General features: G+C 45.7%; 1 protein-coding gene across 3 annotated transcripts in view; it reads left to right on the forward strand.

Annotated features, from left to right (window-relative positions):
* Positions 1–25,976, forward strand: part of SVOP (SV2 related protein) — a 112,202-nt gene that overhangs the window by 67,161 nt on the left and 19,065 nt on the right. For all 3 annotated transcript variants that reach the window (XM_033220721.1, XM_033220723.1, XM_033220722.1), the window contains exons 7-11: positions 8,673–8,736; positions 10,530–10,655; positions 12,821–12,949; positions 14,442–14,515; positions 18,774–18,850. In XM_033220721.1, the coding sequence (XP_033076612.1) occupies positions 8,673–8,736; positions 10,530–10,655; positions 12,821–12,949; positions 14,442–14,515; positions 18,774–18,850 (470 nt within the window). The remainder of the gene's footprint in view (positions 1–8,672; positions 8,737–10,529; positions 10,656–12,820; positions 12,950–14,441; positions 14,516–18,773; positions 18,851–25,976) is intronic.

The raw sequence follows: 25,976 nt of genomic DNA on the forward strand, positions 1-25,976 counted from the left end.
CCACAAAGCTTCTCGAGGCCTAAGCTTGGAACTAGCATAACATCGTTTCTGCTACATTCTGATGGTCAAAGCAAGTCACAAGGCCACCCAGATCCCAGGGAGGGGGAAATGAACTCTTGATGGGATGTGCTGCAGTCACACTGCAAAGGTGCATAGATACTGGGAAGGAAAGTATTGGAGCAACTTTGGCAAGCCGGTTATAACTGGGTTCAAATCCAGGTGTGTCTGGTGTCAAAGCCCTAACCATGTTGAACAACAATTTCAAAGGGGTTTCTAGCACATATAGTCAGAAGGTCCTGTTAAATCATTTATGTCCACGGCGTCCCTGGTACTGATTTGGAGAATGACTCTGGTGTGTAGAGCTGGTGGTTCTTAACAGGTTTATATTCCCTTTAAGGCAGGTAAGAGAAATCACGTGTAGAATCCCAGATAATGACACTTTCTGTCTACGGAGGGACATCAAGAAGGAATAGACTTTAATTCAAGCCAGGGAATTAAATACAATTTTATTTTTGTCATTACAAACAGTATACTTTGTTTTAGAAAATTTAGAAAATGCAAATAAGCACCAACGAAATGATAATCACCTCTTACTGCGCCGTGTCTCTCCATGAAAATACCAACACAGGTTGGCACTGGGCCAGTATGTTTTACTTCCAGTAGAGGGCGCCATGCACCGCAGTCAAACACCATTTATGTAAGCCGCTGCGAGGGGAAACCTGGAGTAAGGTAACCCACGCCCTCCTTGTGTTTTAGCTACTCTTAAAGACAATACCTCAGGTAGCTGCCCAGCTGTTCTTCCTTGAAACCTGCCCTAGAATGATCTTCAAATTGGTGTAACAATGAGCTTATACACAAAGCCTGTCCTCGTTCCTCCAAAGACCAGGCAGAAATGCCAGGCTGAGATCACAGGTTCTTTCTTTCCAAACACGTGATCCAAATGGCAAGCCTCTAATTGCCCAGTGCTGTAAATGTGATTATTTGCAGTGGGAATTTATTTATGCCAGAATCAGCTGATTCTTGGCATTGCTAATTTCATTGCTCATTCTTTTATTTTTCAGTCTGATTATAATAATTGCCATACTTTGGATAAAGATCAAGTAGCTTGTTTTCATAATGAACTGCTATAAATAATGGCCAAATGTGGGGCACAACAATTATAGGAAAAGACGTTTCTTGTAGCACAGGTGGCAAAAGGAAGAAACTGAACACAACCTAAGCATTCATCAATAGGGGGCAGTTAAATAAATGATGATACTACCGAGATGAGGAAGGCTATGCAGCTGTTAAGAATAATGCTCAGCTGGCCGGGCGCGGTGGCTCAAGCCTGTAATCCCAGCACTTTGGGAGGCCGAGTCGGGTGGATCACGAGGTCAGGAGATCGAGACCATCCTGGCTAACACGGTGAAACCCCGTCTCTACTAAAAAATACAAAAAACTAGCCGGGCGAGGTGGTGGGCGCCTGTAGTCCCAGCTGCTCGGGAGGCTGAGGCAGGAGAATGGCGTGAACCCGGGAGGCGGAGCTTGCAGTGAGCCGAGATCCGGCCACAGCACTCCAGCCTGGGCGACAGAGCGAGACTCCGTCTCAAAAAAAAAAAAAAAAAAAAAAAATAATGCTCAGCTGAGCGTGGTGGCTCATGCCTGCAATCCCAGCACTTTAGGAGGAGACTGAAGCAGGCAGATCGCTTGACTCAGGCATTCAAGACCAGCCTGGGCAACATGGTGAAACCTTGTCTCTGCAAAAAATACAAAAATTAGCCAAGTGTGGTGGTGCACACCTGTAGTCCCAGCTATTCAGGAGGCTGAGGTGGGAGGATCATCTACCCCAGGAGGTCAAGGCTACAGTAAGCTGAGATCGTGTCACTGCACTCCAGCCTGGGTGACAGAGTGAGATGCTGTCTCAAAAGAAAAAAATAAAAAGAGTAATTCTTGGCCAGGCATGGTGGCTCATGCCTCTAGTTCCAGCACTTTGGGAGGCCAAGGCAAAAGGATCGCTTGAGCCCAGGAGTGTGAGACCAGCCTGGACAAAATAGTGAGACTCCATGTCTACAAAAAAAAAGAAGAAAGAAAAGGAAAAATTAGCTGGGCATGACTGCGCATGCCTGTCACCCCAGCTACTTGGGAGACTGAGGCGGGAGAATCATTTGAGCCCCGGAGCTCAAGGCTGCAGCGAGCTATGATCGCACCACTACACTCCAGCCTGGGTGACAAACCAGACCCTGTCTCAAAAATAAATAAAACTGTAGATTTACCTCTCCTAACATGAAAAGATTTCCATGTTGTCTTGTTGAAGCAGATTCTAACACAGAAATTCAAGAGCAAGAAGTTTCCTCTGGGAGACTCAGCCGCAGGTCCTCCAAATGGTCCCGCTTCACAGATGAGGGAACTGTCCAGTGAGAGTGACTCCCGGGAAGTTTAATTCTTTGGCACTTCTGGCCTGCCACAAAGGCTGGCCAGGCAAGCTTTAATGGCCAGAGAAAGTTCTCTGGAAACAGTCACAGGTACTGGCAGTTGGAAGGTGGGCTGGCATGCATGGATGTGCTAAGAATGGGGATGTTTGGGTGGAATGCTGACGGTGCGCTGTGTGTGTTAAGAAAAAAAAAAAAGAAGAAGGAAAGAGGCCAGGTGCAGTGGCTCACACCTGTAATCCCAGCACTTTGAGAGGCCGAGGTGGGCAGATCACGAGGTCAGGAGATAGAGACCATCCTGGCTAACACGGTGAAACCCCATCTGTACTAAAAATACAAAAATTAGCCAGGCATGGTGGCGGGCGCCTGTAGTCCCAGCTACTCGAGAGGCTGAGGCAGGAGAATGGCGTGAACCCGGGAGGTGGAGCTTACAGTGAGCCGAGATTGCACCATTGCACTCCAGCCTGGGTGACAGAGCGAGACTCTGTCTCAAAAAAAAAAAAAAGGAAAGAAGAGAGGGAGGAAAAGGTAGGAGAGAGGTAAGGAAAGAGAAGGGAAAATGAAAGAAAGAAATAGCATGTTAGTTAAACTTATGTATTTATTTTTTCATAGAAAAGAGGCTGAAAGATTGCAGGCCAGGCACAGTGGCTTATGCCTGTAATCCCAACACTTTGGGAGGCCAAGGCGGGTGGATCACTTGAGGTCAGGAGTTCGAGACCAGCCTGGCTAACATAGTGAAACCCCATCTCTATTAAAAAATACAATAAAATTAGCTGGGCATTGTGGCGTGCACCTGTAATCCCAGCTACTAGGGAAGCTGAGGCAGGAGAACTGTTTGGACCTGGGAGGCAGAGGTTGCAGTGAGCCTGAGATCGCACCACTGCACTGCAGCCTGAGTGAGACAGTGAGACTCCGTGTCAGAAAAAAAGAAAAAAACAACGCCGAAAGATTACAAAGCAAACTCTGATTAGTAGTTATGGCTTTCGGGAAGGGAAATGGAAGTTGGGGTCATAGGGAGAGGAAGAATCGTCATACGCTCTGCATGCTTATGTATTGGTAAATTATTTTACAATGAGATTGCATTCATATAATACTCTATAACTGAAAAAAAAACAGAATGAAAAGACTTCATTAAATAGGTTATAGCTTTATTATAAAAACAAATCCTTGATCTCTAAGGATAGAAACAGCTTTGCCCTTAGAATACCCTACTGCACATTTTTGCATGAGTAGTAGTTTGACTTCAATTTGGCGAGGGAAAGGTAAACATGGTATTACTATTGATTTTTAAAAATAATATAAGCAGGCCGGGCGCGGTGGCTCAAGCCTGTAATCCCAGCACTTTGGGAGGCCGAGACGGGCGGATCACGAGGTCAGGAGATCGAGACCATCCTGGCTAACACGGTGAAACCCCGTCTCTACTAAAAAATACAAAAAACTAGCCGGGCGAGGTGGCGGGCGCCTGTAGTCCCAGCTACTCGGGAGGCTGAGGCAGGAGAATGGCGTAAATCCGGGAGGCGGAGCTTGCAGTGAGCTGAGATCCGGCCATTGCACTCCAGCCCGGGCGACAGAGCGAGACTCTGTCTCAAAAAAAAAAAAATAAAATAAAATAATAATAATAATATAAGCATACCATTCGGAAAATAGAATAAAATATCAAAGTCATCCGTGATAATTGGTGCAATCTTTAGCAACCACTATAATCTTGGTTTCTATTATCAGGGTTTAGTTAATGAAATTCCTCGTGGTTTTCTGTTGAGTGAGGTACTGGAGGGAATATAAATTGGAACAACTTTTTGGAGAAGCACTTTGGTAGTATATATCTCAAATCATAAAAACAGGCATACCCTCTAACTCAAATTCTACTGAGAGGGAGCTGTCCTAAGGAAACAAGGTGAAGACAACGACTTTCAGCCTAAAGATGTTTAAGGAAATGTTGTTTATAACTGTGAAACCGTCCCAACAGGGAAGTGATTCATGGGTTGCATGATATAGACAAACCTAGTTTAAAATGTTGGCTCTTCTGCTTACTAACTTACTAGCTATGCAATCCTGGTCAAGTAACAACTTTTCTGTTGTTGATAGATGTAGATATGAAAATGGTGGTAGTCCATTCTCACAGTGCTGTAAATAACTATCTAAGACTGGGTATTTTATAAAGAAAAGAGGTTTAATTGACTCACAGTTCCACAGGCTGTACAGGAGGTATGACTGGGGAGGAATCAGGAAACTTACAAGCATGGTGGAAGGCAAAGATGAAGCAAGCATATCTTCACATGACAGCAGGAGAGAGAGAGTGAAGAGGGAAGTGCTACACACTTTTAAACAACTGGATCTCATGAAAACTCACTCACTATCATGAGAACTGCGAGGGGGAAAACCACCCCCAAGAGCCAATTACCTCCTACCAGGTCCCTCCCCCAACACTGGGAGTTACATTTCAACATGAGATTTGAGTGGGGCCAAGAACCAAACCATCTCTCTCTCTCTCTCTGTCTCACACACACACACACATACACACACACACACATTGGGAATTGTAATTACTTACCCCCATGACTTGCAATTCTTATTGGGTGAGCTAATCCATGCAGAAGATCTAGAGTAATGTTAAACACATAGCAGATACTCAGTAAAAGGTTGCTATTATTAAGGATAGTATGGTTCATACATGTGATAGAATAGATGTGTGCAAGAGCCTATTAAATGGCATGGAAATGCTTGTTTATAAATCAGATTGATAGTAGGCATTCTTGAGTATGATCTCAGTTAGGGATTCATACAGAGAGAAAAAGAGAGACTAAGACAGAAAGAGAGAATGTACTAAAATATACTATGAAGTGAGACTAGCTGGCATTAACATTTTCTTCTTGCTTTTCTCTAAAGAGAGTCCCACTGAACTACTGAAGCCCTAGCCCTTCTTCTGAGGCTCCTGAGAATTCTTCTTGCTTTGGACAGAAGTGCCTTTGCTCAGAATCCTAACAAGGACTTTTACTGATTATAGAAAGAACTGTGTCTAAATCTCAGTGGTATTGCTGAGGCCACCTTTTGAAAAGTGAAATGCTCTGTAAGGAAACCCATCGATTGGGCTGCATAGAAGCAGACAGAACCGGGGGCAGAGATCTCTCTATAAGTGATTTATTGAAAGTGTTCTTGGGAGGAAGCTGTAAGAGTGAAAGATGCTAAGAGAAAGATACAGGGAAGAAGTTCACAAGGATGTGGTTTCTTCTGGACTCACCTGAGCACACAGGGAGCTAAGGAGTGTTCATTGCTCCACAGGGTCTGACCCCCACCCCCTCCCCCAATACCAGGGGGTGGGCCTTTTATACACATACACGCCAGTCTGCAGCCTGCCCTGGGGAGATGGGCATAACTCCTAGGTACCTCTGGGATGATGCAGCTTCAGTTGCTCAACAGCATCCATAAGAGAAGGTTGCAGGTATGAGCCATTAGCAGAAGCGCAAGGTGGGCATACAGACCTAGTAAAGGGATCCTAGGAGATCTAAATGGATCCCCAGCACCATCTGCCTTCAAAGAGTTAAAGGAATTAACTTCCCTTTATCCCCCAACCCCCCACCCCTTAAGAAGAGCTAGGAGAATAACATGAGGCCATTTAGTAGCTCAGATGCCTGGCTTAGGTGGGAGATATGAGAGAAAAGAAGGCCTCCTCTTTCTAGCAAAATTGAAGGCAGCATGGGGTAGGTGGGAGCAGGGATTGATTTCAAAGTTCCCTTCCATGTCCAGCATGCCCAAAGGTTGAGGAAGTGAAAAGGAGGAAAGTGTGGAAGCAGCAGACAGAGGAGGCAGCCAGTGCAGTTGGGACATTGCTTACATTAAGGAAACAAGTAAATTGAGCAAAGACGTAACTGTATTGAGGATAATAAGACCAGATTTCCCATTCTTGGAGAAGGGAATTGCAGCATGGAAGTGAGGAAGGTTAGAATGAACCCTAAGGTGATGAACTGAAATGGAAAGTATCAGTATGAACTCGTTTTTAAATAAATATACACAGATAGTTATAGATATGGTGAGTGTGTGAAGAGAGAGGGAGAGAAGTAAGATAGAGATAGATAGATAGATAGACAGATAATCTCTTAGCTGTGTCCGCCAAGAGGACCCAGCAGCAGTGACACCCCAGGAGCAATGAGCACACTGAGCACAGAGATCTTGGTTTCTAAATACCATCTTCTGCCAAAGGGAACCAGGGCTTCTTAGAAAGGTGATGACAGACTCCAGGGCTGGGGCAAAGGAAGTACAAGATGAGCTGGATATCTTGTGCTAGAAAATAGGGAAGACCTCAAGGAATGATGGAGACAGGCCACAAAAACAATAAGAATCAGCTTGAAGGGGCTCCCACTGGGCAGATCTGGGACAGTCTGAGCGTCAAAATAATAACAGGTTGCAGGCTGGGTATGGTGGCTCACACCTGTAATTCCAGCACTTTAGGAGGCTGAGGCGGGCAGATCACTTGAGGTCAGAAATTTGAGACCAGCCTGGGCAACATGGTGAAACTCTATCTCTACCAAAAGATACAAAAATTAGCCAGGCATGGTGGCGGGCACCTGTAATCTCAGCTACTCAGGAGACTGAGGTGGGAGAATTGCTTGAACCCAGGAGGTGGAGGTTTCAGTGAGCCAAGATTGTGTGCCACTGCACTCCAGCCTGAGCAACAGAGTAAGACCCTGTCTCAAAATACTACTACTACTACTACTACTACTACTACTACTAGGCTTCAACTCATGGAATAAAATTGGAATCTGCCAGTCCTTATTGATTAAAAGGACAGATAGGTAGATAGATAGATAGATACTAGATAGATAGATAAGATAGATAAAGGGGAGGAGGAAAAGCTCTTCTGAGCATCAAAATAATAATGGGCTATAACCCACTGCATAAATAGGACTCCACAAGTCCATACCGATTAAATGGATAGACAGATAAGATGAAGGAAAGAAGGAAAATCTCTTTCTTACAGTTGAATGTCAACTAATAAATACAGAAGGAATGACAAAAATAAAAAATACCATTTGTGGGGCTGGGCGCAGTGGCTCATGCCTGTAATCCTAGCGCTTTGGGAAGTCAAGGCAGGAAGACAGCTTGAGCCCAGGAGTTTGAGACCAGCATGAACAACATAGTGAGACCTTATCTCCACAATAACAAAAAAAATAAAAATTACTGGGGCGTGGTGGCATGTGCCTATAGTCCCAGCACCTGTAGTCTTGGAGGCTGGTAAGAGGATGGCTTGAGCCTGGAAGGTTGAAGCTGCAGTGAGCCATGATCACACCATGCACCCTGTCTCAAAAAACAAAACAAACAAACAAAAACAACCATTTGTTACCATCACAGTTGTAGATGACATAGATAGAGATAGTCAATGACTAAAGCTGGTGGGTAGAGGTTATGTGGGGAACAGGATATTGGCATAATCTGAATACTTCCCCACAAAGGGGATATATTCTTAATCACAAATGGAAAATTATAACTTAGGGTTGAGAAATCTCTCAGACCAGATTACCAAGCTGGCAATCTCCATCACCAGCTTGATCAGGTGATGAAGAGTAATGTCACCAGTGATGGGACAGGTTGACATTGTGTGCCCTGGTGTGCTGAGAAGGGCTCAGGTTGAAGAGTTCCTGCCAAAAAAACATTTTTCCCTGGACTTATTGGATTATGGGTAGGGCTCAATGGCAGCAGTTAGGAAATTTGAGAATCACTTGGGGAGTCAAAAATGCAGGTGAGGCCGGGCATGGTGCCTCATATCTATATTCCCAGAGCTTTTGGAGTCCGAGATGGGAGGATCACTTGAGGCCAGGAGTTCGAGACCAGCCTGGGTAACATACATCTGTACAAATCATCATCATAATAATTAGCCAGGAGTGGTGGTGCATGACTGTAGTCTTAGCTGCTCTGGAGGCTGAGGCAGGAGGATCACTTAAGCCCAGGAGTTCAAGGTTGTGCAGTGAGCTATGATTGCACTTCAGCCAGGGTGCCAGAGTGAGACACCAACTCATAAATAAATAAATAAATACAATAAAATAAAAATGCAGATGTCAGGGCCTTATCCCTGGGAGTCTGTTTCTGAAGGTCTGGGGAGGGAGGGAGCTAGAGATCTGTATATTTAACCATCATCATCTCAGGAAATTCTGATGTAAGTGGTTCACTGACCACCCTTGGAGGAATGTTGGCAGGAAATTCAGAAAACGGTAGCCATTTGCCCACCCAGTTCTGATCTTAATTCTTTTTCTGTCCCTTTTACATTTCCAGGGTGACGCTGTATGCCGAGTTCCTTCCCATGAAAGCCAGAGCTAAATGTATTTTGCTGATTGAGGTAAGGAGGAGAGCGGCCTGGGTCTCTAGAGCGTGTGGATTCCGGCAGGAGGTTCTCAGATGTCTTGAGCCACAGGCCAAGGAAAAGGGAGTTTAAGAAAAAAATATTACAGACTCAATATGTAAAGATGTAAAAGGATCAGTTACATCATTTCTGACATGCCAGTTTTGCAATATGGACAAATTCTTCAATTGACAAGAACATTCAATCTATCATCCCTCAAAAAAAAAAAAAATGTCAGCAAGGGTATGGAAGAGTATGTTTTCTTGAACTGTAAATAGCTTGTATCTGAGAGCTGGTGTTGAATGTGTGGCGTTAGTAGACCAAACTCTGGCCCACACCCATATCATCACCCACCACCTGTCTTTTTAGTCAAGAATTTCCATTCTTGACCATTTCTGTGGCCTATAGACTACCTTAAAACTTTCGTGGTCCAGCTAGTTCCTCTCAAGTTTTTCTTCCAGGGTCTCGTGACCCATTTTCTAACCATGATCTGAAAGATCTCAGAGCAAATACAATGGCTCCATGACTCCCTGCCTCATGCAGCTGCCCAGTGGCCCCTCCACACAGTGGCAGAATGGTTTATTTGCCCATGCCGGACATTGATTCCAACAGTGATGACAATGAACCCACTCTGATGTCCCCAATCACTATAACCACACTGACAATTTTAATTGCATTGATCCCACAGCCCAACATCCTGACTACATCTGCTTCTTACCAATTAGGGCGATGCTCCACTGATCCACACTGATGTGGAAGAATCTGTTGTTTAAATATTGAAATGCATCTGGGACTTTGGGAGGCCGAGGCAGGAGGATCACTTGAGGCCAGGAGTTTGAGTTTACAGTGACGTGTGATCACATCACTGCACTCCAGCCTGAGTGGTAGAGCAAGACCCCATCTATTTAAAAAAAAAAAAAAAAAAGGCTAGGCACAGTGACTCATGCCCATAATCCCAGTACTTTGGGAGGCCAAGGCATTTGGATCACCTGAGATCAGGGATTTGCAACCAGCCTGGCCAACATTGTGAAAACCCATCTCTACTAAAAAATACAAAAAATTAGTCAGGTGTGGTGGTGGACTGTAATACCAGCTAGTCAGGAGGCTGAGGCAGGATAATTGCTTGAACCCAGGAGGCGGAGGTTGTAGTGAGCTGAGATCGTGCCATTACACTCCAGCCTAGGCAACATGGCAAGACTCTGTCTAAAAAAAAAAAAAAAAAAAGAAGAGGAAGAGGAAGAGTGAAGAAGGAGGAGGAGGAGGAGGAGAAGGAGGAGGAGGAGAAGGAGGAGAAAAAGGAGGAAGAGGAGGAGTGGAAGAAAAAGAAATACATCTAGACCAGCTGATCTTGAGCCTGGGAGGTTGAGGCTACAGTGAGCCATGATTGGGACACACTGTACTCCAGCCTGGGCAACAGAGCAAGACAGAGAGAGAGAGAGAGAGAGAGAGAGAGAAGAGAGAGAGAGAGAGAGAGAAAACCAATGTGTTCACTACCAATGTGATATCACGTAATGTTGATCATATTGATCTCCTTAACCAGAGCTGCCACATTGCCCAGCTCCAGCGGGTGACATGCAAATATTATACAGTGTAGATGGTACCCTCGTAAGCTGGGCAACGTGGCAGCCCTGGCTCAACCATACAGACCACAGGGAAAGGGTGACTATTCTAACCTTGCTGACTCCAGTAACCCCTTACCCATAGAGATACCCTTGTCCACAGTGCCCCCATAATTCCTCACTGTGAGGACCATGCTTCTCCCACCACTGACCCTGATTCTCCTGTGCCAGGTATTCTGGGCCATCGGGACAGTGTTTGAGGTCGTCCTGGCTGTGTTCGTGATGCCCAGCCTGGGCTGGCGTTGGCTGCTCATCCTCTCGGCTGTCCCGCTCCTCCTCTTCGCCGTGCTGTGTTTCGTAGGTATCCTTTAAGAGATTTCAGCTTTTGCTACCTGACACCTTACAGTCTACTCTATTTTGGTGGGGAGGGGATGGAGAAGGATACCAAAGCCACCTTTTAAGATTATTTTTTTAAATCAGGAAATGAGACAAGGGAGCTATGGCCTGGGGTAGCCCCAGCATGGAGTATTAGATTTCCTCCAGACAGACACTTCTGGGATGTTTTCTGGGGAGATAACTGGGGATGGGAGGATACATTGGCCCCATCATTGCAAAATCTACACTTAAAGTGATTGTATTGCACTAGTTGAGACTCTTAAGTTGCAAGCGACAGAAACCCAATTCGAACTGGCTTGAGTAAAAGAGAGGAATAAATACGTTTCAGAGGATTAAATCTGATTTCAGACATGGCTGTTCCAGGAGTTTAAATGATCTCTTCATCTCAGCTCTGCATAAACCACACCCTCTACTGAGATCTTGCCACATACTCATCATTTCATGGGCACATGCATGTAACACTTTACAGCCAGTAGGCACTAAAATAAGCCTAGAGATGGGTAGTTCTCATGTATGGTAAATACTACAAAAATTTCTGGTAATGACAATAAGTATTAATAATTATTAAGCTTAACTGTGTGGCAGGCTTTGTGCTCTATGCATTATCACATTTATTCCTCCCAATAATCACAGGACTCTAATGAATCCCTGTATTAGTCAGGATGATACCAGCTGCTGAAACAAATGAAGCCCACAAGTTCAGTAACATAGTACGATAAGAGCTTCTCTCTCACTAAGAGCTTCTCTCTCACTAACACAATAGTTCAGAATGACTTTTCTGGTTGGCAAGTGGAATTCTGGGCCCAGTTTTTGTCCAGTTGGTGGCTCTGCTATCCTCTAGGGCTTTGAAGTCTTCTACATACACTCAACAGACTTGCAAAAGGCAAGTGGAGACTGCACAGTCACTTTTTAAATACCTTGGCAGGGAATAGTCAGCTCATATGCCACTGGTGAACGCAAGTCACATGGTCCCACCTAGATGCAAGAGGAGCTGGGAAATGTAGTCCCTGTCCGGGCAGCCACATCTAAGGACAACTTTGCACTATGAAAAAGGAAACAGAATGTTGGTGGGCATTTGCACTCTCTGCTATAGCCTCTTTTTATTGATAAGAAAACTGAAGCCCAGAGGGGCTGACTTGTTTTTTTTTTTTTTTTTTTTTTTTTTGAGACGGAGTCTGGCTCTGTCACCCAGGCTGGAGTGCAGTGGCCGGATCTCAGCTCACTGCAAGCTCCGCCTCCCGGGTTTACGCCATTCTCCTGCCTCAGCCTCCCGAGTAGCTGGGACTACAGGCACCCGCCACCTCGCCCGGCTAGTTTTTTTTCTTTTTTTTGCATTTTTTAGTAGAGACGGGGTTTCACCGTGTTAGCCAGGATGGTCTCAATCTCCTAACCTCGTGATCCACCTGTCTCGGCCTCCCAAAGTGCTGGGATTACAGGCTTGAGTCACCGCGCCCGACCGAGGGGCTGACTTGTTAAAGGGCCTACAGCAAATAGACAAAAAAACTCTAAACTAGATCTTCTAACTCCTAGTCTTTTCTCCAATATACCTGCTGTTTCAAACAGCCGTTGCTCCATTTTTACAGAAATGTATGTATCTAGTCATTTGGGGTTGGGACTTCCATTGTTCTAAAAATCTTTCTGATTTCTTTCTTTCTCTTGAACTGAGTTTGCAAGATGATGCTGAATACAGATGAGGTACAATTCCTTGAGAGATGGGGGTGAGATTTCTGACAGTGATCTCAATTTAATTCAGCCCTCGCCTGTAACTCTGAAAGCAGCCCCAAATAATAGTAATAGCAACCGTGACAATAATAATAACTGCATTAACCCATACCAGGCACTGTGCTAGGCCCCTTGCCTGGATTATCCTGTTTAATCCTCTCAAGAGCCCTAAGAGGTAGGATCTCTTATCATTCACATTTAGTGGAGGAGGAAATGAAAGCACAGAGAAGTCAAGTAATTGTACAGGGTCACACAACCAACGTAATAAATGGCAGGGCCAGGATTTGAAGTCAGGTCTCTGGCTCCAGAGTCCCCACCCTTAAAGACCCCACACACAAATAAGAGTGTGTGGCTCCGTTCCACCCTAACCAGCCACGCCTGAGTTTCCTGTCTCCCCATCCCAGTGGCTGCCGGAAAGTGCAAGGTATGATGTGCTGTCAGGGAACCAGGAAAAGGCAATCGCCACCTTGAAGAGGATAGCGACGGAAAACGGAGCTCCCATGCCACTGGGGAAACTCATCATCTCCAGACAGGTCAGTGCCTGGACCAATAGACTCTGCAATGTGCGTGCCGGGGTGCATTCAGGGGAGTGTGTGCATATGGGGTAGGGCATGCATGCATGGACACACGTGGATGTGTGTACCCAAGGTGGGGTGTGTGCGTGCACATGGAGCAGATGAGGGCCCAGTAGACAGGACCCGCGAGGGTAATTTGGCAACTCCAATCTGTATTTTCACTGCCAAGTTCTAAAAATGCTTCCTGGAGAATTTCACCAGTGATTAGAGAAATGTAACATCTGCTAATGGGTCCTGTAACTACTGCTGCTTTGGTTTCGCCTTTCAGCACAGATGAAGTCTGACTAGCAAATGAGATTGACTGGCAAAAGCTGTGCAATAAAACCACATTAGGAAGCAGTGTGCTTAGATCTAGGGGATCAAACTGCACCCTGTGTAGCTGTTCTTAATGGATGGTGCCTCACTCCACCGGTAACACCATCAGGGAATCCACCATGGTGAAACTTCCTGAGCGCCTACTGTATGTAGGCACCAGCATTGCACACGTGGGGAGAAAAGATTCAGATTTAAGGCTGCAGTCCTTGCCTTCAAGAACCATCCAAGCAGATTGGAGAAACATTACAAATACCTTAAGCAGACATCAGATCCTATAAAGAAATTACCTTTTAAAATAAAGTTATATTTCTGATTCCTTTTATATTATGCAAGAAAAACTGAGTGGCCTTTCACCAGGATGGAAGGAGGTGTTGGGTCTGACAACATAGAGGCCAGGGGACCTGCCCCAAATCTATAGGGGGCAAAGCAGGAGGGATTCCTCAAGAGGTGCAGAAGCCCATTTGGTTGCCTTTGGGGAGAGATTCCTTCCATGGATGAGGGAAAGCCAGGCTGGTCTCGAACCCCTGGTTTCATGTGATCAACCTGTCCTGGCCTCCCAAAGTGCTGGGATTATGGGCACGAACCACCATACCTGGCCATAGCATATATTTTTTAAAGAACACTATAAAGCAAAGATTTGATGAATTTGTAAATTATGTAAAAGTGGCCAATCGGTCATTTAGCTAATCAATCTTTTGGGAAATTGGCCTTTGGTGAATTCGTTTCTCAGCACATTAACTGTTGCCACCTAGACCTAGAACTGGGGAAGGCGCATGTGTGTATGTGAAATGGCTGGACACGCTTTGGACTGGTTTTCTGCTCCCTGGGTTCATAGGTCTGTGCTGAGGTCTGAGGGGCCAGGAAGGAGGGATCTGCTTCCCAAGTCCCGGTTTCCAGGTTGGAGGGCATGAGATCCGTCCTGTGTGCATCATGCCCCTGGACACGGTCGGGTTCTGGCTGGAGGGGCTGGGACGCTGCGTCCTGTAGATTTGAGACCTGGGTTATCAGAGCTCCAGTGTCCTACTTACCAGAAACCTCCCTCCCAGCCTGGGTGTGCACTAGTCTCAGGCCACCAGCCCATCTCTCATGCATCTGTAGGGGAGAGAATAAACACTATGTCCTTGTTTTGAAACAGGAAGACCGAGGCAAAATGAGGGACCTTTTCACGCCCCATTTTAGATGGACAACTTTGTTGCTGTGGTTTATATGGTAAGAGCTGTTTGTTGACCACTTTGACCCCTTTCCACTCCCTGTGCCCTGTTTTGGGTTTTGTTTTAATGCAATGGACAGAGAGCACTTTGATTTCAGGCAACATTTGCAAATTTCAGTAGTTTGAACATCATCCTCCTGATTCCCGTCATATCTGGGTTATCATCTGTACACACTATTATTTCCTTCATCTTTTTCTTTAACTTGATGCTTTTAGTCAAGTATCTTTTAAAAAGAAACTTTATAACTCGATTTTATTGTATTTTTTATTTTTGAGACAGAGTCTCCTCGCTCCACCGCTAGGCTGGTGTGCAGTGGCGCAATCCTAGCTTACTGCAGCCTTGAACTCCTGAACTGAAGCAATCCTCCCTCCTTAGCCTCCCCAAATTCTAGGATTACAGGTGTAAGCCACTGAACAAGGCCATAACTCTACTTTAAAAGAAAACACCTTAATTGCAAGTCACAGATAGAAGGCACTCTTAAAGAGAAATACCAGAAAAAGTAACTAGACCGATGGTTTGCAGAGGCAATGAGCCTCTGTATTTAAGAGATAAAAAGGCTGGCTGGGCACGGTGGCTCATGCCCATAATCCCAACACTTTGGTAAGGCTGAGGTGGGAAGATCTCTTGAGGCCAGGAGTTTGAGACCAGCTTGGGCAACGTGGTAAAACCCTGTCTCTACAAACAATGTTTAAGTTAGCTGGCTGTGGAAGTGTGCACCTGTGGTCCCAGCTACTCAGGAGGCTGGGGTGGGAGGATCACTTTAGCCCAGGAGGTCGAGGCTGCAATGAGCTGTGATCATGCCACTGTACTCCAGCCTAGGCAAGAGAGTGAGATCCTGTCTCAAAACAAAAACAAAAAAGAGACAGGAAAGGGGAGGTGTTAAGGACTCATTAGCACATAAGTGAGACTGGGATATAATTTAAAATGATTGAAAGAATTGAAAGTAAACTTAAAAGGGAATTTTTCTTTCCCAATACGATTGAATATTTCTGCTATGTGGGCCGGTGTGGTGGCTCATGCCTGTAATCCCAGCACTATGGGAGGCTGAGGCAGGTGGATCACCTGAGGTCAGGAGTTTGAGACCAGCCTGACCAACATGGCATAACCCTATCTCTACCAAAATACAAAAATTAGCCGGGCGTGGTGGTGGGCACTGTAGTCCCAGCTACTTGGGAGGCTGAGGGATGAGAACCGCTTGAACCCAGGAGACAGAAGCTGCAGTGAGCCAACATTGCACCACTGCACTCCAGCCTGGGTAACAGAGCGAGACTCTGTCTCAAAAATACGTGTGTGTGTGTGTGTATGTGTGTGTGTCTGTGTGTGTTTGTGTGTGTGTATGTGCGTGCATGTCTGTATGTGTTTGTGTGTGTGTCTGTGTGTGTGTGTACGTGTATGTGTGTGTCTGTGTGTATGTGCGTGTGTGTGTGTGTGTATGTGCGTGTGTGTCTGTGTATGTGAGCGTGTGTGTCTGTGTGCGTGTATGTGCACGCACGTGTGTGTGTGTGTCTGTGTGTGTCTGTGTGTCTGTATGTGTGTTTCTGTGTGTGTGTCTGTGTGTGTCTATGTGTGTTTGTGTGTGTGTGTTTGTGTGTTTGTGTGTGTATGTGTCTGTGTGTGTGTTTGTGTGTGTCTGTGTGTTTGTGTATGTGTCTGTGTGTGTTTGTGTGTGTGCGTGTGTGTCTGCGTGTGTTTGTGTCTTGTGTGTTTGTGTGTGTATGAGTCTGTGTGTCCGTGTGTTTGTGTATGTGTGTCTGTGTATGTGTGTGTTTGTGTGTGTGCGTGTGTGTCTGTGTGTATGTGTGTGTGTGTGTCTGTGTGTGTGTCTGTGTGTTTGTGTGTGTATGTGTTTGTGTGTGCGCGTGTGTGTATGTGTCTGTGTGTGTATTTGTGTGTGTATGTGTCTGTGTGTTTGTGTGTGTGCGTGTCTGTATGTGTCTGTGTGTTTGTGAGTGTATGTGTATGTGTGCGTGTGTGTGTATGTATGCGTGTGTCTGTGTGTGTTTATGTGTGTGTATGTGTGTATATGTGTGTCTTTGTGTGTGTGTGTGTATTTATACTATGTCAGTGTCCTCCCTGTAGCCCATATTGCCCCTTGGGTACCACAGGGGTGGCATGTGGCACATATTTTGGGAACCACTGATTTGGTCAACAAGGGCATTCTTTTAATGTCCTGTTGGACCTTTTCTTAAATAACACCAGTGGAAGCGTGCTGGAAACGGAAGGTGTGGGTTGGAGGTGGTATTTGGAGAGTGTAATCACCTTAAACTCCACAATGAATTGGAGCTGCAGTCATCTTTCAAGTCTCTTTGCACCAATTCATGTACACATCATTAACAGTGAACAAACTTGACTTGGCTTAAGGCTTTATGTTCTTTTTTGACCAGTTCTCATTTTTCTGTTCACCATTTAGCAAAGGTGCTAATTAATGGGGAAGTGTCCTCGAGGTGGTCAATTACAGGGAAGAGGAGAAAAAAGCTTTGATAACATACAGAACAGCCTCTAGCTCTGCCCCGAATTCCTGAGAGCCCAATCAATTCAGTGAGCCTGCAGAATGTTTTTAAAGGATGGTGGGGGTCAGAGCTGAGAATACCCACCTTTGAGCACATGTAATTTGGTTGGGCCAACGCTCCTTGAATACTGAAGCAATTAATTAGAGACTAATTTTAGTGCATTATGAAAGTCACTAAATTTGCTTGCACACATTGTAACCTAAGGAAATACATCACTGGCTTCTGATTATGACTGAGTTTTCATATAACTATTCTACTGGATGAGAATATTCCGGTCTTGCAAACTTGAGTATTCTAGTTCCTGGGTCAGCCAGGAGTTAATAAATGGTGTCATTCTGCTCTGAAATTCAAAAATCACATGTCCAAGTTGACGCACTTGACCCAGAGCCCTAAAAGATGATCATGGGACTGTTTTCTTCCAGAGGCAGGTCCCATTTTTCCCCTATTGCCAGTTGGGTAGACAGTCTTGGAGGTGTTGTGTCTCTGGTATAGTTCTGTTACCAGAAAGGTGTCCCAGTTCAGATCCCAAGAGAGGGTTTTTGTATTTCGTGCAAGAAATAATTCAAGACCAGTCCATAGAGTAATGTGAAAGCAAGTTTATTAAGAAAGCAAATGATTTGTTTTTCTAAAGACCACCAGAGCGGGCACAAAAGAACCAGCGGGTAGGCAAGGGTAGGAGCAAAACTGCAAATTTATTTTTGGTCACTTAAGGTGTGGGGGAGAGGTCTGTCAGCCTCCGGCAAAGGAGGCCGGCAGAGTCGCCCCGGTGGGGCTCTCGGGCGGGGTTCCTGATACAGTCCGGACATCCCGACAGGAGGGGGCTGGGAAGTCCGCGGTGGCGTCCATCTGGAGCGGCTTTTCTAGGAGTGGGAGGGCAATAGGCGGGGCATGGGCGTGTCGGGGGGGGGGCGTTCCGCAGGTGCGACCAGGTAAATCTTGGTCTCTTCGAATTGACGTCACCTGGCGCATGCCCGGTTGGTCTGCACCCTCCCTTGGTGCTGGCTGCATTTTCGCGCGCGCGGGAAAAGTTGGTGAAGAAGAACCCGGAAGTGCACCATCTTGCCTCTGTTCGTCCAAACAGTAAAGGAATAAAAGAGCGACTACTCCATAGGCGGAGCAGCCCCCAGGGCTCCTGGTTACCCATATTTATGGTTATTTCTGGATGATATGCTAAACAAGAGGTGGGTTATTCATGCCTTCCCTTTTTAGACCATATAGGGTAACTTCCTGAGGTTGTCATGGCATTTGTAAACTGTAATGGCACTGGTGGGAGTGTAGCAGTGAGGACGACCAGAGGTCACTCTCATCACCATCTTGGTTTGGGTGGGTTCACAGCTGGCTGCTTTACTGCAACCTGCTTTATCAGCAAGGTCTGTATGACCTGTATTTTGGCCGACTCCTATCTTATCCTGTGACTTAGAATGCCCAGCCATCTGGGAATGCAGCCCAGTAGGTCTCAGCCTTCATTTACCCAACCCTTATTCAAGACGGAGGTGCTCTGGTTCAAACGCCTCTGACAGTTCTTGGCCTTTCAGAGGACACAGGATCACTTCCCTTTGATCATATCATGATGCTTTTTTACCTGCCATCTTCTTGCTCAAGGTCCCCAGTAAAGTCCCCAAAATCCCAGTGCTGCCCAAAGACTGGTTCCTGCTGCTGTAGACATTGGCCCTTCCCAAGGGGGTAGGGAAAGGGGACTTGCATTCCTCTGATCATTTCTTTACCTTTCTTGCTTTCTCCTGGCAGGTTTTCCAATGCATTCTCTTACTACGGGTTAGTTCTACTCACCACAGAACTCTTCCAGGCAGGAGATGTCTGCAGCAGTGAGTATCTTGGTTGTCTTTGCCAGCTAACTACTCCCACACCCTCGGCACATACACAGTCATGCACACACTCCCACTCCAGGCTCTGCCCTTAAGGGACTTGGCCTTCTACTATTTCTGTGTTTTCCAAGACACTCTGTAGAAATCTGGACAGTCATCGCGATGGAGCTAACCTTAGGGGAGCCACATCTACGTCAGGGTTTGGGCTCTGAAGTTCGCACTGTTAAAAGATAAACCAGGCCGGGCGCGGTGGCTTAAGCCTGTAATCCCAGCACTTTGGGAGGCCGAGACGGGCGGATCATGAGGTCAGGAGATCGAGACCATCCTGGCTAATACGGTGAAACCCTGTCTCTACTTAAAAATACAAAAAACTAGCCGGGCGACGAGGCGGGCGCCTGTAGTCCCAGCTACTCGGGAGGCTGAGGCAGGAGAATGGCGTAAACCCGAGAGGCGGAGCTTGCAGTGAGCAGAGATCCCGCCACTGCACTCCAGCCTGGGTGGCAGAGCAAGACTCCGTCTCAAAAAAAAAAAAAAAAAAAAAAAAAAAGATAAACCAAGACACATTAAAGAAAAACAGAGGCAATTTTGAAGAGTTTGTCTGAGCAGACAGCGATTCATGAATCAGAAGAAAACAGAAACAGGGAACAAAAAGCAGATGAGTTGTTTCAAAGTGACTTTCCTTATAGGATTAAAACAGAACAGATTTTCTTGTCCGCCAGCTCAGGTAAACTAGGCCCCTTCGCATGGGTTGCTGTGAATCCTCCTTTTGAAAATTTTTATTATTTTATTTATGGTTAGTATTATTTTATTTTTTATTTTTGATGGAGTCTCACTCTGTTGCCCAGGCTGGAGTGCAGTGGCTCGATCTCGGCTCACTGCAGCCTCCGCTTCCCAGGTTCAAGCAAACCTCCTGCCTCAGCCCCCCAAGTAGCTGGGATTACAGGTGGCACCACCATGCCTGGCTAATTTTTGTATTTTTTTGGTAGAGATGAGGTTTCGCAATGTTGGCCAGGCAGGTCTCAAACTCCTGACCTCAGATGATCTGCCTGCCTCGGCCTTCCAAAGTGCTGGGATTACAGGTGTGAGCAACTGTGCGTGGCCTATTATTATTATTATTATTGAGATAGGGTCTCATTCTTTCACCCAGGCTAGAGTGCAGTGGCACAATCATGGCTCACTGCAGCCTCCACCTCCTGGGCTCAAGAGATCCTCGTACCTCATCCCCCCAAGTAGCTGGGACTACAGGTGCAAAAAGAAATAGCATGTTAGTTAATTTATCTATTTATTTATTCATAGAAAAGAGGCTGAAAAGTTGCAGGCCAGGCGCGGTGGCTCATGCCTGTAGTCTCCGCAATTTAGGAGGCCGAGGCAGGTAGATTACCTGAGGCCAGGAGTTCGAGACCAGCCTGGCCAACGTGACAAAACCCCGTCTACACTAAAAATACAAAAATTAGCTGGGTGTGGTGGTATGTGTCTGTAATCCCAGCTACTCAGGAGGCTGAGGCAGGAGAATTGCTTGGTCTCAGGAGGTAGAGGTTGCAGTGAGCCGAGATCGCACCATTGCACTCCAGCCTGGGCGCCAGAGTGAGATTCCATTTAAAAAAAAAAGAAAGAAATATATTTGGGAGTAAAATATTTTGATTTCCTTCAGGGTCTGCTGTCTGTCGAGTGATGTTCTACTAGAGTCAAGTTGGACTTTGGTATCTGATTGCCACGAAGAGTCTGTTTTGTCGGTCTTACGATCTTTGTTTTAATGTTAATGCTGGTCAGTTGTGCCTAAACCCTAAAAGGGAGGGGGTATAAGAAGGAGGTATGTCTGAACCTCCTTCCCATCATGGCCGGAATTCAGCTTTTCAGGTTTCTCTGGGGTCCCCTTGGCCAAGAAGGGATCCGTTCAGCAGATTGGGAGCTTAGGATTTCATTTTTGGTTTGCAGTTAAGTTACTCTTAGCTGCTTTCAGTTTGCTCATCTAGGACCCCACAACACTGGAGCTGTCTCAGACTAATGGCCTCTCAGTTAATTTTTTCTAATAGCATTTTTTTCTTTTTTTTTTTTTTTTTTTTGAGACGAGGTCTTGCTTTGTTACCCAGGCTGGAGAGCAGTAGTGTGATCATAGCTCACTGCAGCCTTGACCTCCTGGGCCTAATAGTATTTTAAGGTGAAAATTTAATATAGGTTAAAATTATGGCTGGGTATGGTGTCTCACACCCATAATCCTAATGGTTTGGGAGGCAGAGGCAGGAGGATCACTTGAGGCCAGGAGTTCAAGAACAGCCTGGACAATGTGGCAAGACCCTGTCTATACAAAAAATTTAAACAATTAGCTGGGTATGGTGGTGTGCACCTGTAGTCCTAGCTACTAGTTGGGAGGCTGAGGCAGAAGGATTGCCTGAGCCCAGGAGTTCCAGGCTGCAGTGAGCCGTGATTGAGCCTCGGCAATCCAGCCTGGGTGACAGAGTGAGACTCTGTGTGTAAAAAATAAAAATAAATAAATAAAAATTTCATCTCAAATCCCCTAAAGAGCCCTCACGAAGTATAGGACTCAGAGCTTTATGAATGTGATCCTGTGCAATAATTGTAATGTGCACGTTAAGTTTGAGGACCAAGTTGGCTCTCCACCATGGCCACATAACAGACTCACCCGGGAAGCTTTTAAACAATACCCAGACCCATTGAATCAGGACTTGGGAGGGCAGGTGGAGCCCAAGCGTTAGTGAGTTTTGAAAGCTCCCAGGTGATTCTATTGTGCAGCTGGAGGGGGAACCACTGGACCAAAAGAAACCATCGCAAAGGAAAGTCTATATGCTTATTCATGCCTGTACTTTTAAGCCATTCTGACTTTTAAGATAACACTAAATTCTCAGCATTGAACTCAGGTTAGAGGCTAAAAGAATCAAGTTCCTGCTTGTGTTCAGGGTTTGCCCAATTATCTTTTATATTAGGCCTCTACAATCACAGCGAATAGTTTATTGGTGTAAGGACTGAGTGAGGTAGTGGAGTCCCATCTCGCTGTGGGATTGTGGGAGAGTCTGTGTTAAATGTTTGCTGATGTGCTTCGATTGTAGAGTCAATCATAGGGTTTGGTATTGATTGAGCACAGATTGCATCTCCTAAGAGCAGAATGCTTAAGCTAAGCATCCTAGTGCTTAAACTAAGGATTCAGGGGAATGTCGTGAAATGGGAGTTAGCAACCTTTTTCTATAAAAGGTCAGGTAGTAAATATTTTAGGCTTTGCAGGCCATACAACTCTGTTGTTTGTAGCAGGACAACGGTGGACGGTATATTGTTAATTTAAGTCTAACCTAAAGCTGCCTCCTTGCATATTTTAAGTTCAGTCTAAAGGTTTCTCCATTCATAGTGAAGGGAAACCTAACTGATGTGTGAACAGACTGTAATCTACTCTTGTGCCAATCGCTGATTTCCGCCCCTCAAAAGCAGTCAACTGGCCAGGCATGGTGGCTCATGCCTGTAATCCCAGGACTTCGGGAGCCGAGGTGGGAGGATCACCTGAGGTCAGGAGTTGAAGACCAGCCTCGCCAATATGGTGAAACCACATCTCTACTAAAAATACAAAAATTACCCGAGCGTGGTGGCACGTGCCTATAATCCCAGCTACTCGGGAAGCTGAGGCAGAATTGCTTGACTGGGGAGGCAGAGGGCGCAGTGAGCCGAGATGGCGCCACTGCACTCCAGCCTGGGCAACAGAGCGAGGTTCTGTCTTTAAAAAAAAAAAAAAAAAAGAGGCCAGGCGCGGTGGCTCAAGCCTGTAATCCCAGCACTTTGGGAGGCCGAGACGGGCGGATCACGAGGTCAGGAGATCGAGACCACCCTGGCTAACACGGTGAAACCCCGTCTCTACTAAAAAAAAAAAATACAAAAAACTAGCTGGGCGACGTGGCGGGCGCCTGTAGTCCCAGCTACTCGGGAGGCTGAGGCAGGAGAATGGCGTGAACCCGGGAGGCGGAGCTTGCAGTGAGCTGAGATCCAGCCACTACACTCCAGCCGGGGCGGCAGAGCGAGACTCCGTCTCAAAAAAAAAAAAAAAAAAAGCAATCAACTGTTCAAATAAGGCAAACACTGAGCTATAACCAGTCCAGCAGTTTCTGTATCTCACTTCCGTTTTCTGTCACTTTCCTGTTTCTGTCCGTAAACCTTTGAACACTTGGCAGCACCAGTCTGTCTCTGACTCTATTCTGGCTTGGGGGATGCCTGATTCATGATTTACTCTTTGTTCAGTTAAACTCTGTTACATTCAATTTATCCAAGGTCTTTCTCTTAAAAATATAAATGAACAAGCATTACTTGTGTTTCCATGCAAATTTGAATTTTGTGTCATTTTTATGCCTCATTATTTCTTCTTCTTTTAATTTCTAAAAATCATTTGAAAAAAAAAACATTTTTAGCACATAGGTCAGGAAAAGCAGGCGAGGGACCAAATTCAGCCAGAGTTTGCTGACCCCTGTTGAAAAGCTCTCTCTTGTACCTGGGTGGGGAAATAAAACTGTAGAACAAGCCCACAGCTGGAAATTAGGAGACGTGGGTTCCGGCACCAAGTACCTGTGTCACTTTGGGCAAGTCATTTACTTAGTATGTATTTTCTACATGCCAGGTACTAGTCTATGTGTCAGTGTCCAAGAAAGCCAGAGGTGGACAGAAGTGAAGGAAAATTTCATTTAGTAACAATTGCAATAGGAGAAGAGAGACCTCAGTATAGAACTGGGCTCCTTTCTGTATACGCAGGTATTCAAAGTGGGGATTTATAGCCAGGGAGCAGGGTGGGGGAGTGAGATGGAAAATGGAAAATTACTAAGAGGAAATGTCAAAGATAAGATGGTTTCTGGTTAAACTGACTTGATAGGATTATTGCTGGGCCGGGCTCACACCTGTAATTCCAGCACTTTGGGAGGCAAAAGGGGGAGAATTGCTTATACTCAGAAGTTCGAGACCAGCCTGGGCAACATAGTGAGACCCCATCTGTACAAATTGTAGAAAAAATTAGCATGCCTGTGGTCCCAGCTACTTAGGAGGCTGAGGCAGGCGAGTCGCCTGGGCCCGGGTAAGTCAAAGCTGCAGTGAGCTGTGATCACACCACTGCATTCCAGCCTGGGCAACAGAGCGAGGCCCTGTCTCTAAAATAAATAAATAAATAAATAGGTTTATTGCTAAAGGCAAGTATGGGGAGGAAGCATATCTTTCCTTCTATTCATCCTGGCTTTATGACTGAGGCCCATATAACAAAAGACAGATAAAGAAAAGCATATGAACGTATTTCATCTAAGTTTGATGTGGCATAGGAGCCTTCATAAGGAAATGAAGACCTGGAGAAATGGTTAAGCCTGAGTATTTTTGTGCTAGATTTGATGAACAGTGGAGAGTCGTAGAGAAATATGACAGGATGAAGAGTGTGACCTAGTGGTAACAAACTAGGGGAAAGTCAGCAAGCCCTGTTCAGATTCTTTTCTGTCTGTGTGTCTTTGGAGATAAGGGTGTTCTTCTTCTCTGGGTATAGGCAGGGCACCTCTCACCTGAGGGTTTTATGATCTGCTTCGAAACAAAGTCATGAAATTGCCGGGCATGATGGCTCATGCCTGTAATCCCAGCACTCTGAGAGGTTGAAGCGAGCAGATTTCTTGAACTCAGGAGTTCGAGACCAGCCTGGGCAACATGTTGAAACCCTGTCTCTATCAAAACTACAAAAACTGAGCTGAGCTTGGTGGCATGCATCTGTGGTCCCAGCTACTTGGGAGGCTGAACTGGGAGGATCGCTTGAGACTGAGAAGCGGAGGTTGCAGTGAGACGAGATTGCACCACTGCACTCCAGCCTGGGTGACAGAGTGAGACTCTGTCTCAAAAAAAAAAAAAAAAAAAAAAGCCAGAAAATCCGTCTGGGTTTTATGACCTGCTTCGGGGTGAGGGGCAAAGGAAGGTCAGAGGCCCCTTCTCCACATGCTGTTTCTCCAATTATTTTGGATTAAAATATTCAATATGCCAAGGTGCCATATTTGGGGGTTGGCATGTCCTGAACCCCATCACAGGCCAGGGTGATAAAATATCAAAGGTGAGGTGTGAGGAACTGTATCAAAAATATCAAAGGTGTGCATTTTCGCTAGACTGATTCAGCAGTATCTTGTCAAAACTAGATGGAGTCCAAAGGTGAGGATGAATTTTTTAAAAGACTCAGAGGAGCCTGACAAAAGTTTGGTTAAAAGGGCGGCAGGGGCAGGGGGAGGGTGTGGGGTTTGGCTGCACCTGGTGGTTCACACCTGTAATCCCAGCACTTTGGGAGGCCGAGGCAGGCGGACTACTTGAGGTCAGGAGTTTGAGACCAGCCCGGCCCACTTGAGGTCAGGAGTTCGAGACTAGCCTGGCCAAAATGGTGAAACCCATCTCTACTAAAATACAAAAAGTAGCCAGGCTCGGTGGCATGTGCCTGTAATTCCAGTTACTTGGGAGGCTGAGGCAGGAGAACTGCTTCTATCCAGGAGGCAGAGGTTGCAGTGAGATTGCACCACTGCTCTCCAACCTGGGCGACAGTGTGAGACTCTGTCTCTCAGAAAAAGAGTTTTTGTCAGCTGAGCATGGGGGCTCATGCCTTTAATCCCAGCACTTTGGGAGGCCGAGGCAGGTGAATCACTTGAGCTTAGGAGTTCAAGACCGGCCTGGGCAACATGATAAGACCCCATCTCTATAAAAAATACAAAAAAGTAGCCTGACGAAGTGGTGACGTGTGCCTGTGGTCCCAGCTACTCAGGAGGCTAAAGTGGAAGGATCACTTGAGCCTGCAGGGGTGGAGGGTTGCAGTGAGCGAAAATTGTGCCACTGCACAATCCTGCTCCAGCCTGGGCAACAGAATGAGACCCTCTCTCAAAAAAAAAAAAAAAAAAAGACAGAGAGTCTTTGTCATTAGAATACATCAGTGAATTCTAATAATAAAAGACAAATATTTCTGTCCTGTGGGCTTATATTTGGGGGAAAGGGGAGATAATAGCATAATGAGAAATTATATAGTATATTACAAGGTGATAGATGAGTTAAAGGAAAAATTCTAAATGAAAGGTAAAATCATGCCTCTCATACAAATACAAAATTAATACATGACAAAAATTTCAATTAACTCATTAATTAA

Source organism: Trachypithecus francoisi, unplaced genomic scaffold (assembly GCF_009764315.1).
Source record: "Trachypithecus francoisi isolate TF-2019V2 unplaced genomic scaffold, Tfra_2.0 Lachesis_group11, whole genome shotgun sequence".
Taxonomy (NCBI): domain Eukaryota; kingdom Metazoa; phylum Chordata; class Mammalia; order Primates; family Cercopithecidae; genus Trachypithecus; species Trachypithecus francoisi.